The 14,247-nt window shown below is 43.7% G+C and overlaps 1 protein-coding gene across 1 annotated transcript in view; it reads right to left on the reverse strand.

The window, feature by feature from the left end:
• Positions 1-14,247, reverse strand: part of MYO5A (myosin VA) — a 79,419-nt gene that overhangs the window by 42,689 nt on the left and 22,483 nt on the right. The window contains 8 exon segments of the mRNA XM_031055852.1: positions 350-490; positions 2,844-2,925; positions 3,468-3,733; positions 6,059-6,165; positions 6,627-6,734; positions 8,165-8,246; positions 9,013-9,156; positions 13,439-13,595. Coding sequence (XP_030911712.1) covers positions 350-490; positions 2,844-2,925; positions 3,468-3,733; positions 6,059-6,165; positions 6,627-6,734; positions 8,165-8,246; positions 9,013-9,156; positions 13,439-13,595 — 1,087 coding nt within the window.

Consider the following 14,247-nt stretch of genomic DNA (forward strand, 5'->3'; position numbering starts at 1 on the left):
AGATAAAAGACAAAGGGTGAAACACTAAGCAAGAGGCAATTTGGGGAAATCCGACAGGACCAAGGACTGCACTCACTTATCCTCAGGGAAGGGAAAACTGTCAAAGTCCAAACAAAGTTGATCAGAGACCCGGGAGCAGCAGATACATGATGGAGGGGAAGGGGTGAGGGGAGCTCATTACTGAAACCAATTTTTCTACTCCTGTAATTGCCAGTTCTGTTTGTTTGCTTCCCACATTCTTGCCCCCTCAGTGTCAAAATGACAACTGTCTGCAGGTGACTTTTCCCTGTGAGACCCAGAAGCTGGACAGCTGATGACTCTCCCTCTGTGAAAGCCCTTGAACACACACCTTGCACTCCTCATCCAACAGATCCAGAACTCCCATTTTGGCCTCTATGAGGTTGATGCAAGGCTGATTGTCATAGAAATCAATCAAGGTCCATGGTATTTGTTCCTTCATATATTCCTCTTGTTCCAGCTTAAAGACATGCTGCAGGGCAAAAGGAAAACAGTTTTCTGTGAAATGAAATGCAGAATAAATACATTGAACTCTCAGCTGGATTCATCTTGGCACATTAATCCAGGCTGTCAAGTGACACACTAGTTCAACTGAATAAACTCTTTAACAAGTGTATGAAAAATAAATTAACTTTTTTACCTGGCCTAAAAACAAAAGTCTAAATTAAAGCACTCCATATTCTCTGCAAATATCCTATCTTTTTACTATATTGTCCCACTATTACTATAAGCTCTTTTCTCTTATAAAAACCAACACAAAACTCAGAAAACATTTAAGTGCTGGAACAGCAACCTATAAAGTGAGATGTGCCATGCTTTTATGATTTGGAAATTATAAACACTGCTCTATTTCAAGCAAAGTTTCACTATAAATACTTTTGTGTTTCCTTGTAAAATAACAGAGCTTTATTTCCTCTTAAATGGCTGCTGATTTTTTTTCTAATGTGACGCACTGCATTAAAATTTACTCTTCAGCAAAAGCTGAAGGAGCATTAGAACTAGAAATCCTTTAAGGAAAATTCTGTGACAGATTTATCTGGTACGAAGATCAGTAACCATGTAGTATTTATTCAAAAATATTATCACAAACAACCTGCACAGCTGTAATGAAATGTGCGTACAAGATGAATTAAAACTTCAGGAAAAAACAGAATAAGATATTAAACAGGCAAACCGTGGTCTTCATAGAACAAGCACTTTGAAAAACCAAAAAAGACTGCTGACTCCAGTTATTTTTGATGATGTTTCATCCCCCACCTACATTTTTCTGCACACTGAATGTTGCTGTGCCAGGTGAATGTGTGCTGGGAGTGCCCCCAGCAGCACGGGCAGAATCTGGGGGTGCCACAACACCTGAACTGGGGTGCCAGCCCCAGCTGCCCCGAGCTCAGTGCACAGCCCACAAACACCTCACAGTTCCCCAGTCTGTCTGCAAGGCAGCAGAGAGCTACCCTGACAAAGCTGTTTATGCCTTTATTTCATTAGCTTAACACCATCCTCCCCAGCACTGCGCTCCCGAACCGCGCCCGTGGGAGCCATTCCCACCCTGCACCTGGCAGCACTCTACTGGCAAGTCAGATCCAACCCCAGATCTGTAAGGAAACAGAAACTTGTTTTTTCACTGTGAACGAACCAGCAATTAGGTGGTGAGAAATGCCATCAGACCTGATTTTCCCTGTGTGTGGTGGGCACCAGGCAGGGCGGTCAGGTAGTTCCCAAATGGCCTCTCCTCAGCCAGGCTCAGGCTGCTCCAGGCAGCACATGATGGTTTGCTGGCTGCCACCAGCCACAAGGTTTTAATTCAAAGCAACCTCCCCCTGTGTGCCTGCATGGCAGCCCAACAGGTCCATGGGTTCAGGAGCTTGGCAGACACCAACACAACAACCCTGTCAGCCCCTCCTTCATGAGGCAGGTGCTTACAGCAATGGCATGAGAGGGAAGGGAACAGGGGCACAGTTATCTTCACTGAAGAAGAGAACCATTAGAGCTCTTACAGCAACTAGATTTTGCTGTAAGCTGAGAAAACTCCAAGACGCCCTGTGCCTAGCAGTTACGACATCCCACTCACGGAACTGAAGCCAGCCATGGCACTACCCACACGGAAAGGGCATGCCAGGGCTGGAGTTCTGCTCCAGAACTCCCTGACACGCTGGGATGAACCATGGCACAGGGGATCTGGCCCTGGGAGCACACACTGCCACACGGCCAGGATCATAACCAGAGCTCAGAGCTACCCCAGTGCTGCGGCAGAGCCTAGCAACAGGCCTGGCAGAAATAACTCGCCTGATCATGATGCAGGTAAGAGATGTAACTGCAAACGTCACTGAGGCTGAGGAGAGAATCGTGATCTCTCTGGAGGAGGGGGAAGAGCCGCCTCCTGCCACACGTCATTCATCACCTTCAGCATCAGCCAAAACCCCAAAAAGGAACAGCGGGGAGGGAGCGCGGGCGGCGAAGCTCCGGCAGTGAAGCTGCGCTCTGCTCTGCCCCTCCAGGGGCTCCCGGGGTTATGGACACACCTCTCACTCCAACTCCATCCACACTGTGCTCTCCCTGACAGGTAATCTCAGGGTCTTAATTGCCAAGCACTGCTTCTGCCTTATAATTGTTACTGTGATCAGAATTTCAAATAGTCCCAGAGCAGCAGTTAGTCATAAAATCTATTTCGAGGAGATAGTCGATCTTCCCCCATCCCTCAAAGCCCACGGCCAGGACAGCTGCTTAATAGACTGAAGGAATTCATCCTAACCACTGGGGAGCCAATTAGCAGAATGGACTTGGATGAGGGGAAAGGGAAGAGGAAATGCCAGTCACTTCCTACTTACCATATTGAACTGCTGCTGCAGTTTTTCATTGGCATAGTTGATACAGAACTGTTCAAAGCTGTTGATTTCGAATGTTTCAAATCTGAAATATGAATACACTCAGAATTACTGGTGTACTAAAAGGAAAAAAGATAAAATTACCCCAAAATTTTAAATTCCCTCCCTCCAGGCAAATTCATTGAATTATTCCAGGCACAAATAACATGGGTCAAGCAAGAAAAGAAATGGCAAACTGCACTACATAGGCACTTTAGTGATGCTCCCTCTCTAGGCAGGGATGAGGAATCAGGGAAAGGACTGATGCTCCTGGAGAGCACATTAGTTATCTTTGTAAGTGCCACCTTGGAGGAACCTGACATGAAAATTGCCTTATAACTTTCCCAATGCAACAGATAAATAAACTACCAACAGCAAAAAATCTGAAATCCCCCTATAAACGTTGAAGTCATGACAAAGATCTTAGTGTGTCAAAACTAAACACCTACTTCCTTCAGCTGGAATAAGCAGCTGCTAAGGTTTGGGGGTTTTTTGTGTAATCCATGCAGTGGATGTAAAGATGATAAAGACAAGGATGCTTTGCAGTCAGATAATCACGTAAGTGTCATATCTCTGACAAAAACTCACCCATAGATGTCCAACACCCCGATGAAAGAATGCTGTTTTACGGCGGCATGAAGGGCTTTGTTCACATGATCTACAATCCAGTTGAAGAGGTTAGCATAGATATGTTTGGCAAGCGCATCTCTGGCATTGATGGCGTGAAGTTTGGAAATTGGCTTGATGTAAGTTTCAGTGGCAGTGGCGAGCTTCCTATGGCAAAGCCAGTGGGCCATCTCCTCATACTCCACACCCATGAGGTCACAGAAGATGGTGAGGGGCTCATGCTTGGGCTAATAAAAACAGGCTCATTAGATATTGAAACAGTATTACCCACAGCAAATATACAATCATGCCAACAGAACTGCCTGCCTGCAGTGATCCCACAGTAAGCAGCAACAGCAGCTTCCTCAGCTCTTCCTCCTTTAAAACATAGCAAGTTCCCTGCTCACTTAGCCCATTCACATTGCTGAAATGAATCAGTGAATAATCTTCCTCAAAGGCATTTATTGTACTATACCTGTGCTCACCAAAAGGCTTCACACAGGGAACCTGCAAGCTTCACAAAAATGAATCATCTGGCTTTGTTGGTGGACTTGGTATTTTGAATTCTTATGGCTGTGTCAGGCCAAATGGCCAGAGCTCCTGAGAGGGCTCTAGACTGCTCACATAGAGCTGTGGCAGGGAGGGATGGGCAAGAAGGCAACACAGCCTGAGCCAAGAAACAAGTGTGGAAGGGCTTCAGTGCTCTGGTCTCAGCACTTAAAGTGTTTTCTCAGTGAATCCTGAAGACAAACACTAAGAGATTGCAGCACACTAATGATATTCTCTAGCTCTCAAATTGAACTGTACAAGAGAAAAAACCTGAGCTTTGTTTAACTGAGCAAAACCAACCACAAGGCTTGGATGTTGAGACGAGTATATAAGGTTTCTGCACAAAGATCAGTGCAGTGCATTTACCACTCCATAAGATACCACACTTAGTGGCTAACATGCAAACTGATCACTAGACATCAAGGAGGACAGACAGGTCTTTCCTCCTCAGGAGCTCCCCTAACAGCACTTGCTCATCACGCTCCCGTTGCACCTGGTGGCTCAGCAGCACACTGACAAGCACTGTCTTGACAAGGACAGATGGCAGAGGACTGTCACCACACGTCCTACAGCTTCAGGGTACATCAGCTTTAAATATTTCCACATCCTTGTGACTTCTCTGGGGCTTTTCCTACTTCTTACAGCATACAGGCCCCATGCAGCTACACCTCCAAAATCCAATTAACTGAGCATGTTTTACTGGCTTGGAGGACAATAATAAAGTAATAATACTTATGAACACTGCACAAAAGAGTGTCACATTAGGGTTGCTCAAGCTGACATTAAACAAACTAATTTATTGCCTCAGCAGCATAGGGAGCCCTTTGCTGAGCACTCTGCTCCATGCCAGCAGTGCCTCCCAGCAGAGCAGTGTGCATGGCCAGGGCTCTGCGGTGACAGGGCAGTGACAGGGAACAGCACAGCCCAGGTAATGGTGCCCCTGAGCAACATCCACCACTGCCTGCCAGGTGTTGTCAGGCCAGGACAGGGCTGCACAGGAACCTGCAGCTTTTCACCAGCTCAGCCAGTGGGATTCCTGCACTGGAGATACCATCACAACACAGGCAAGCTCCTCATGTCCTGGGGCTCATCAGCTTTCTACCTGTTATCATTTAATGAGCTTTCTGTGTAGTGAAAAACCTTCATAAGACACCAAGGAGCCTGACTACTGCTGTGGTTCCAAAGCAGCTGTGAGACCCCACGGGCAGGTGGTGTCAGGGCAGGAACACCAATCACCCACAAAGGACCTGCTGCTGTCTCAGCTCCAGAAACTGCCACTGCAGATTCCTGAGAAAGGGACTGACAGTGAGAAAAGAAAAAAACTCTGAGTGTGGCTGCTATTGCAAAAGAGAGAAAGTTGAAGGCTATGCAGGCCAGCAGTAAACATTCATAGAGAGGCAGAAGGAGAAACTGCTCCCTCTGATTCCAAAGAAGAGACCAGAACTGTTTTGTTTCTCATCTTCAGAATATGCATGGGCCCTCACCAATGAGGAGGGTTTTCCAGATCAAACTATTCAGTCCTTGTTGTTGATCTCCAAGGCAAAAAAGAACTGATAAAACCATGACACTTAGATGAGTCACACAAATCATATCTGTATATCCTATGCTCATGTCTAAGAACCCCAGAGGCATTTATTTTGCAATTATTTAGGGCATTCTGGCACTTCATACCAAAAAAAAACCCATCTGGCAGAGCACTTACTGTGTGCAGGGAAGATATTCATGCAGGAATATAAAGATCTAGACACCTGCTCAGGACTTCAAAGCTAGCCTGCCTACTAGACTTTTCTAGGGCACATCAACTACAGCTATAATTGTATACCTATGTTATAATGGAGAGAGTACTGTCTAAAGCCTCTGAACTGAGGAGAGTTGAATCTATCTGCAAAAAACAGTGAAAATGTTAGCAAATTAGAAATAAACCCATTTCCATTTCACTCTTTTTCAGAAGAGGTCCCTGCAAACAAGCAGAAGGCAGAGCTGTCAGAGTGCACACCATGCCCTTCAGCTGATCTGCTACTCACAGGAACAGTGCAGCTGTCAGAATCCCGAGATGCAAACTCTACGTTGCCCAGGTGAAGGATGCCAGCAAGGATTCGAAAAATTCCCATCTGGTAGGAGTCACTAATCCCTGGAAAAGGATGAATAAAATGGTTTGAATGGAGAGAGCTGCAGTTGATGGAAAAATTAGTTAAGGAAAGAACAGTGACTGCTGTGTGTGACTTTGACGTTTGACAGTGCTAATTGGCTCCACTTTATCAAAAAATGTTTTACAACCAGATGAAACAAAACTCCATTAAAATGAATCACTTAATTTGCTGTTTCAAAGTGCTTTGTCAGTGACCTCCAGCACTGTATATGTTACACCAAGGGAATCCACCATTTATGTGGATAATGTGCCCTCCTCTTAGATTTATACTACAATATTTTCTATAAATATCTTCTCCATGCAATACAAGTATCTCAGTCCCAAAGTTTATCCAACTCTCCTGGTTTTAAACACAACAGAGTATGAAAATAACATACACAAATAATACAGAAAACACTTGCTAGTGTATCAGATTTAGGATATGACTGTGATTTACCAATTACCTAACAAAGTGCAGGCCTGCCTGGTGTTCATCATCTCCTTAGCATCATCAACACCATCAATCACAGGGCTTCCACCTTGCTTCGTATAGTGAAAGTAATCTGCATTCCCTGTAATAATAAAAAATACATATTTTACACACACTGATGCAGAAATTCACAGCACATCTGTAAAGCTGTATCATGATTCAGTTGCTCTTGGCAGAGTCCATGATCTGACATATGTACATTTTCACCTTCTGGCCCACTTATTCTAAAGAGCATTTTTTTCAAGATCTAACTGTGCAAGTCAGTATTCTTTAAGCTACCTGGTTCCCACAGTAGGCCCTCAAGCATATTCTCTACCTAACCTTGGTTCAGACTTGCACAATTATGGAATAATCACTTTGGAAGCAGTTGCTCTCCAAGCCTGAGCCAACCGCCTACACAGCAGCCCCAGAGCTGAGAGCAGCAGCATTTTGGAATTATGTGACAGATATTACCATGCTATTACTACATCAGGATATTATATTCTGCCCATTTCCTTCTCTTTTCTAATTTATGGCCTGGCTCAGCCTTATGAGTGTCTGTGCTCCATTCAGGCTGAGAAGTCGAGGTTGGAGCAGAGAGAGCTTCATATTGCTCTGGGGACAGCACTGGGCTGCACTGGGAGACCAGCAGCTCTCCTGGGTAAATTCCTATGGTTTCATGCTCCCAGCTGCACTAACAGACTCCTTTTCTTCTGATCAGCTAAGGTTCCAAGAATGCTGAAAGAGAAGTCTGCTAAATGGTTTCTTCAGTTATAATTACATCAGTTCCTTTCTTTCCTGTGTTAGCAGATGCGAATCCTAAATGTGCCAGGGTGGTGCAGAAGAGCAGAGAAACACTCTAAAACCAGAACAGCATTTCAGAAACCAGCACAGGCTGTGCAGCTTTCCTACTATGAAACTGACTTTTTAAAATATACTGAAGCACTGCAATTTATACTGATTTTTTAAAATGACGACATGATTGTCTAAGGTCATCATCACACTTTTCTTTTACAAAGCATCAACTCCTGTCAAATTAGAAACCTTTCTTCTATCAACATTTTAATTTGAAAAAATAAAAATTTACCTCATCTGCTTTTTGATCACCATCTTAGCAGAGATTGTAAAGTAATTGTTGCTAACAGCCCAAGTAAAAGTAGGCAGATGCAAAATAAGCTTTTCAGACACTTATACCAGAAAGGGTAAAATTCTCTAGTGGCTGGAACAACAGAAAAAGGGTTTTAAAGAACTAAGAGAAAAGAATTTCACCCTCCAGGACATAGTAAGTCCTATTGATTGCAACTACAGTGTTTTAGAGTCTGCTGAATAAACGAATCTGTTACTTTTGTTCTTTCAGAAAACCACAGAGTTCAAGGTCTATAATTTTAGTTATTCTCAATACATTTTTGTACTTAAAGGTTTAAAAGTTTAGAATTTAAAAGCCAGCAATTGTTCTTTTGGGTCTTTGGCTCAGAAAGCTCAGAGATGCTGCTGTCCCCACAATCACACAACACAGCAATGTGAATGTCATACCTAATCGTAGAGTTTTAAACTCAGGCAATGCTGCAGAGGCACAAAGCTGGTAAAAGATGTGGTAATTTCTCTCCTCTTCTGCCTTTAAAAAGAAAGGAATTTGTTATTTTTCACCACTTAACAAGTAGCAGAAACAACCACGAGCAGAGCTGAATTACTACGTAAAATGCTTTCTCTAGCAATACATTAAGAGCACGGAAGACAGGAAAAAAGGAAGATGAATCAGCATCTATCTCCTTCCTTCTTCGTTAATTTAATCCATTTTCAACAGCAAGAAGCATGCAGACATTTTCATTTAAAAAAAAAAGTATGATTTCACTTTTCAGAACTGAAGATTACTATTAGTTATAGATCAGGATTCTGCAGGTGAGTGAAATAAATGATCATACTCAGAAGTTTTTCATTTTCCAAAAATAACTAACACTTATTTGCCTCAGCATTTATAGTAATCTGGTAAAAGGAAGTATCCTCCTTCCCAAGGCAAAGTTTGAACTATAAAATGAAGGACAAACACAGCTCAGAAGGTGATGACTCATGAGCAACACCGTAATTCTGAATTAAGCACTCCAAATTCCATACCTCCAAACCAAATGAAATGAAAAATACTCTCTTCCAGCTAAACCATGTGCTATAACTGTCTCTTCTAAAACATACAACAGCTCTTCAAGTAACATCCCCACATGGTACAAACCATAATTATTATTTTTATATCTTTAGGCAGCCAGTCAAGGACAAGTCCATTTTTACTGAGCTCTAGACTGTGAGGTGGGCAAAGATGGAGAGAAATGTGGAGCACTGGACTGGTTCAAGTATGACATAACAAAATGAAGAGATTATATCAGACTTACCTGAAACACCACTCTGGACTTTTCCAGGAGGTAAGTTCTCATGTTAGCACCAATGATTCGATATCTTTTATCAAAACCAATCTCAATGTATTTACCAAAGCGACTGCTGTTGTCATTCCTGGTAGTTTTGGCATTTCCAATAGACTGGAAAAAGGGAATATTGTAAAGGTTAAACAGCTTGTAGAAATTATCACATCTATTTAATCACCCACACGGCTCATAAACACCTAACAACATTAATTGTGTCCTGGTTTAAAAATTGTTAAACATCTAATGAAGAATGGTCTCTGCCTGGTCAATAAGTTACATCAAAATACAGTTATTTCATTAATGCAAGACTGGAGCTGATACTCCTAGCAATTCACTTCCACATAATCTAATTCTACAGCTAAAAATCCTTTATTGTTCTTTGAAGTCATTCAAAAGGAAATAAAGAGTCTAACAGAAAGCTCAAATACACAAAGACTTCTTTCAAAGACAGTAAAACTGTAAGAATTATTTCACCTGGATATATTTATATGTGTAGGTGTACACATACATCTATAGTACTTGCAACTTTTGCAAGTCTCCCTATTACAAACCCACAGCCCACTCTGTTCTGCCTGGCTAACAGTTATCATTGCTATTACTCTCTTATCACCACATTTCCAAACTATTTCTGCAAACATAACATTTAAAAATATTTACTGTGTGCCTAAGCATAATCTAAAAATTAATGTGCACACACTCATGTCATGTGAAACTGAACCCCTTCCACAGCAGCCTGGTTACTGCCCCAGAGACAGCCCTGGATGCTGCCCTGCATCATCTGAACTTTCTCAGATTAATTCAATACAGCTCCACACACAACAAACAATTCCTTGTGCATTTCCTCTGTATTACATGTCCTGGAGTGCCCAGGGCAATAATGACTGTGGATCCTACATGGTGCAATTCTGCCTTACCTCATCAGCACCGGGGTTCACCCCACAGCAGGTACCAGCTGGACACATCAGAATTCAAGGCATGCAAATCACAACACACTGAACTCCAAACAAAAGCATTTTGTCCTCTCAATCAGATCATGTTTTGTACATCATATAGCAATTCACCTTCTAAAAAATTCCTAAAGGTATCCCTGTATCAAAAGGAATGGCGTTTGGAATGTCTGAGATGCAGCACACTGCCCCTCATCACAGGGCACTGTGTGTGTGTTACTAAGCCCCAAGTGCACCACTGTATCTGTGTCCACACAGCCATCCACTGGAGCTCTGTACTGAAATAAACTTGAGAAAAACAAATGAGAGCAAGCAGCACTGCTGAGTACCCCAAACCTGCAAGCAGGAGGCAGTGAATGGGTCAGTGCCAGCTGGGACAGCCTGGCAAGGGGGATTGGAGTGCCAGAAACCCCACGAGAGCAGCAGCAGCAGCACGGACACCCAGCAGGGCACATGGCAAAGTGGGCATCAGATGGACAGCTGCTGGAAAGGATCTAGGAACAAACTGCATCTCTGCACTTCTAAGAAACACCAAATTCATTCAAACTGGATGTACTCTACAAAGTGAATGTACTCTAACTGCACTCTTGAGTTTTTTTGAAAGAAGAAAATGATTGCTACTGTGACATACTTTGTTGTTGCAATATAATACTATAATATTTCAGAAACCAATTATTCCTTTGAAAGGTATTACTGATAAAAACAAAGTCTTTGGGATTATCAGATTGCTTGCCTGAATACATACAAAGCTGTACTATTTGCATAGCTACAGAGGGTAACAAAGAATGAGAGGCAGGAAATGACACATAAAGATGTTTTAAGACTTACTGATTTCCACATTTGCAATAGAAAAACTGTATATAGCTATTGACTACAAAAGTAGTCACTTAAATAGTTGCTAGAAATGTACAGTTAACTCTTGACATTACTGAGTATTTAGTAGGCTAAGATAATGCGATGGTAGTTCATAAAACACTGATGTTTAGGTCGTCCAAATAGAAATTTAAAAATTAAATGACCTTCTGCTCCTAAGATTTTACAATCAGCTCAGCAAATGAGGAGTTTCTAGTTTCTAAAATGAAGCACTCATTTTCTTCGTCAAATACATGGGTTAATTTGTGTTTCTACTGATTAATCAACTGAAGAATTCAAAACATTAATTATGCTATCACAAGAGTCTGTCTCAACATCAAATTTTACAACACTCACTCTAAAGGCAATTTAAAGTTCAAGTGTTGGAAGTCAAACAGATAACTTTTGTCCAATTACAATAATCTTTAAAGCAACTGAAATATATACTTAGATATACCCATGTTCACAAAATTGTTATCCCTAGAAAATAAAAATAAAGCACTACCACTGATTTTTAGTGAATGAAAAAAGGTATAGATGAGAAGCTCTTTCAGCCCTCAGTTTAAACCTCCTTGCTTTTGGAAATTAATTCAGATAATTAGTGGTGAGCTGATGGCCACTGACTGGGAGGTGGGGCCCAAGGGCTGAGAGCAGGATGTTTGCTTTAGACTTTGAGACCAAACAGAAAAAGGGGTGCAGGGAAACCTGCAGAGCTTGTGTTTCACAGGGTTGTCACTGCAGGCTGATGTGAGCACAGCTGGTGCCACTGCTGGGCTGGCCAGGCCAGGCGAGGGGGGGTCTCAGCACCTGCTCCCATCAGCCACACACAGGGGTCAGCGTGGCCCTGGGTGGGATGTGGCCCCTCCTGCAATCCCTGCAGCACTGCAAGGTGTGCCCTGGGTGGGATGTGCCACCTCCTGCAATCCCTGCAGCACTGCAAGGGGTTCACTGGGTGGGATGTGGCCCCTCCTGCAATCCCTGCAGCACTGCAAGGTGTGGGATGTGGCCCCTCCTGCAATCCCTGCAGCACTGCAAGGTGTGGGATGTGGCACCTCCTGCAATCCCTGCAGCACTGCAAGGTGTGGGATGTGGCACCTCCTGCAATCCCTGCAGCACTGCAAGGTGTGCCCTGGGTGGGATGTGGCACCTCCTGCACACACTGCAGCACTGCAAGGTGTGGGATGTGGCACCTCCTGCAATCCCTGCAGCACTGCAAGGTGTGCCCTGGGTGGGATGTGGCACCTCCTGCACACACTGCAGCACTGCAAGGTGTGGGATGTGGCACCTCCTGCAATCCCTGCAGCACTGCAAGGTGTGCCCTGGGTGGGATGTGGCCCCTCCTGCACACACTACAAGGTGCTCCCTGGGGGCAGCTCACCCTGCACCACTGCCACTGCTCCCTGGGGCAGCTGCAGCTCCTTGGCTTCCTCCCATGGCTGGACATTTGGATGAGTCCCTGCCCAGCACAGCACAGCTTGTTTTAGCCCACAGAAGGAATTTCCAAACAGCACACAGCACCACAAACCAGGCACCATTACCTTGTGACAGACACACACAATGTGATGGGGCAGCTATGGTTTAAGTATCATGAACTCCTCATGCCAGGAGAAAAGGAGGAATAAAACACAGGTCATTTTTTAAAATACCTGAGGAAAAAAACAACGGCAGCATTTTGCATTTCAGATTTCACTGCATGCACTCTATTCACTCATGATCTTCCACACTGCAGAGATGCCCAGCATCTACCAAGGCCTGAGTATGTGTGTGCCTATGGACAGAGTTACTTCCCTCCAGAAATTCCCCCAAGACTTTCTCTCTGATGAATCATTCCTTAACATAGTTCCTTAACTTCAGCCACAACTTGAATCTACATATTTAGGCAAAGACATGAGAAACAATTCAGATAAGCCTAAGAAATCTTTTCTGCTTGGCTGTGACATCAGAATTGTCTCCTGAGTTTCCCAGAGAACAGAGACCCTGAATAGACTCAAAGTCTATTGCCAGCACCTGCCCTCCAAAGCCTTGGGACTTTACTACAGTTGGTTACAACAATTTCCAGAACTGAAACATGAGTCTGAGCTAATTATAGCAAAATTATGTCTTCCAATGTGTTTTTCTTCCTCTGAAAGAAATGGTGTGCATCCCATGCAACTTTGTTTCTTCAGTCTCTCTTTTTAAATTTTATTTCCTGAAATTCAACATTTGCTTTACTTCCTTTCAGACTGGAATCTACTGTGTGATGTACATATTTGGTGGGTAAGACCAACAGCTTTATCCTCTTTGGATACACACAAAACCAGTCTTCTCCAGTTGCATTTGGCCAGCAGTCTGGGAACTACCAGCTACAAAGCTGAAGAGACTCAAAGCAGTGTTCACATTAAAATTACTTTATGGGAAATACTTTAGCAATATTGAAACATTACCTCCCACCTTCTCTCAGTCTTTCATAAATGACGCCTAAAGCAACTCCTTGTAAATGGATTAAACACTAAATGTTAATTTTATTTTTAAGAAGTGTGGACTGCTCTCTCTATTGAATGTTTGTCCCAGTAATGGCTGCAGCTGCAGGGTGGGGTTTGGGGCAGCAGCTCTCTTACCTCCATGATGGGGTTGGAGGCCAAGACCTTCTCCTCAACGTTGGCTTCACTGGCAGATCCACTGACCGTGGCAAAGTACCGCATGGCATACTTGGCAGAGACAGTCTTGCCAGCTCCAGACTCCCCACTGACAATGATGGACTGATTCCTCTCATCCCTGGAACACAAACACACGTTAATTCCCAGCTGCCCTCTCAAGGACACTCCTTTTCTGTGCTCCCAGCTTGGCAACATCCCCTCCACCATGATGCTGGCAGCGCAGCACAAGGTGAGTGCAGGTGGCAGCACAAGGCAGTCAGCTACAGAGCTGCCTGCACAGGAGGCTCCTCCGGGACGGAGGCAGCTCTGGCAGCTCCACCAGCCAGCAGAGCTGCTTGGAGAACCTGGCTACAGCAAGGGATCTGTTGCTGCCATTCACTACCTGCCTCTGCAGCTACTTCTACCCAGAGTCTGTGGTACAGGGCTCCATAAATTGTCAGTGGTCATCAGTAAAGGTCATGAATGCCATCTTACAGAGGGAGAAATCAACATCAGGGTCAGCCACAGAAACATTCTGCCCCTCTGCTCTAATCACCAGCTTACCCCAGAATTGTTCTGAATCTGAAAAATTCAAGCATGGCTGCTCAGGACAGAGGTAGCAGCTCTGGAGCGAAGACAGTCCCCTGTGTTGTGGAAAAAATTCTTCTCTTGTAAAAAAGAATAATTTCCATTTGATCCTAAAATAATTTTCTCTCAACTCACACAGAACTCTGTGCATAAACCCAACTATATGAGTAAACAACACATTACAAAACACAGAAATTAACATT

The sequence above is a fragment of the Geospiza fortis genome, unplaced genomic scaffold (genome assembly GCF_000277835.1).
Source record: "Geospiza fortis unplaced genomic scaffold, GeoFor_1.0 scaffold171, whole genome shotgun sequence".
Classification (NCBI taxonomy): Eukaryota; Metazoa; Chordata; class Aves; order Passeriformes; family Thraupidae; genus Geospiza; species Geospiza fortis.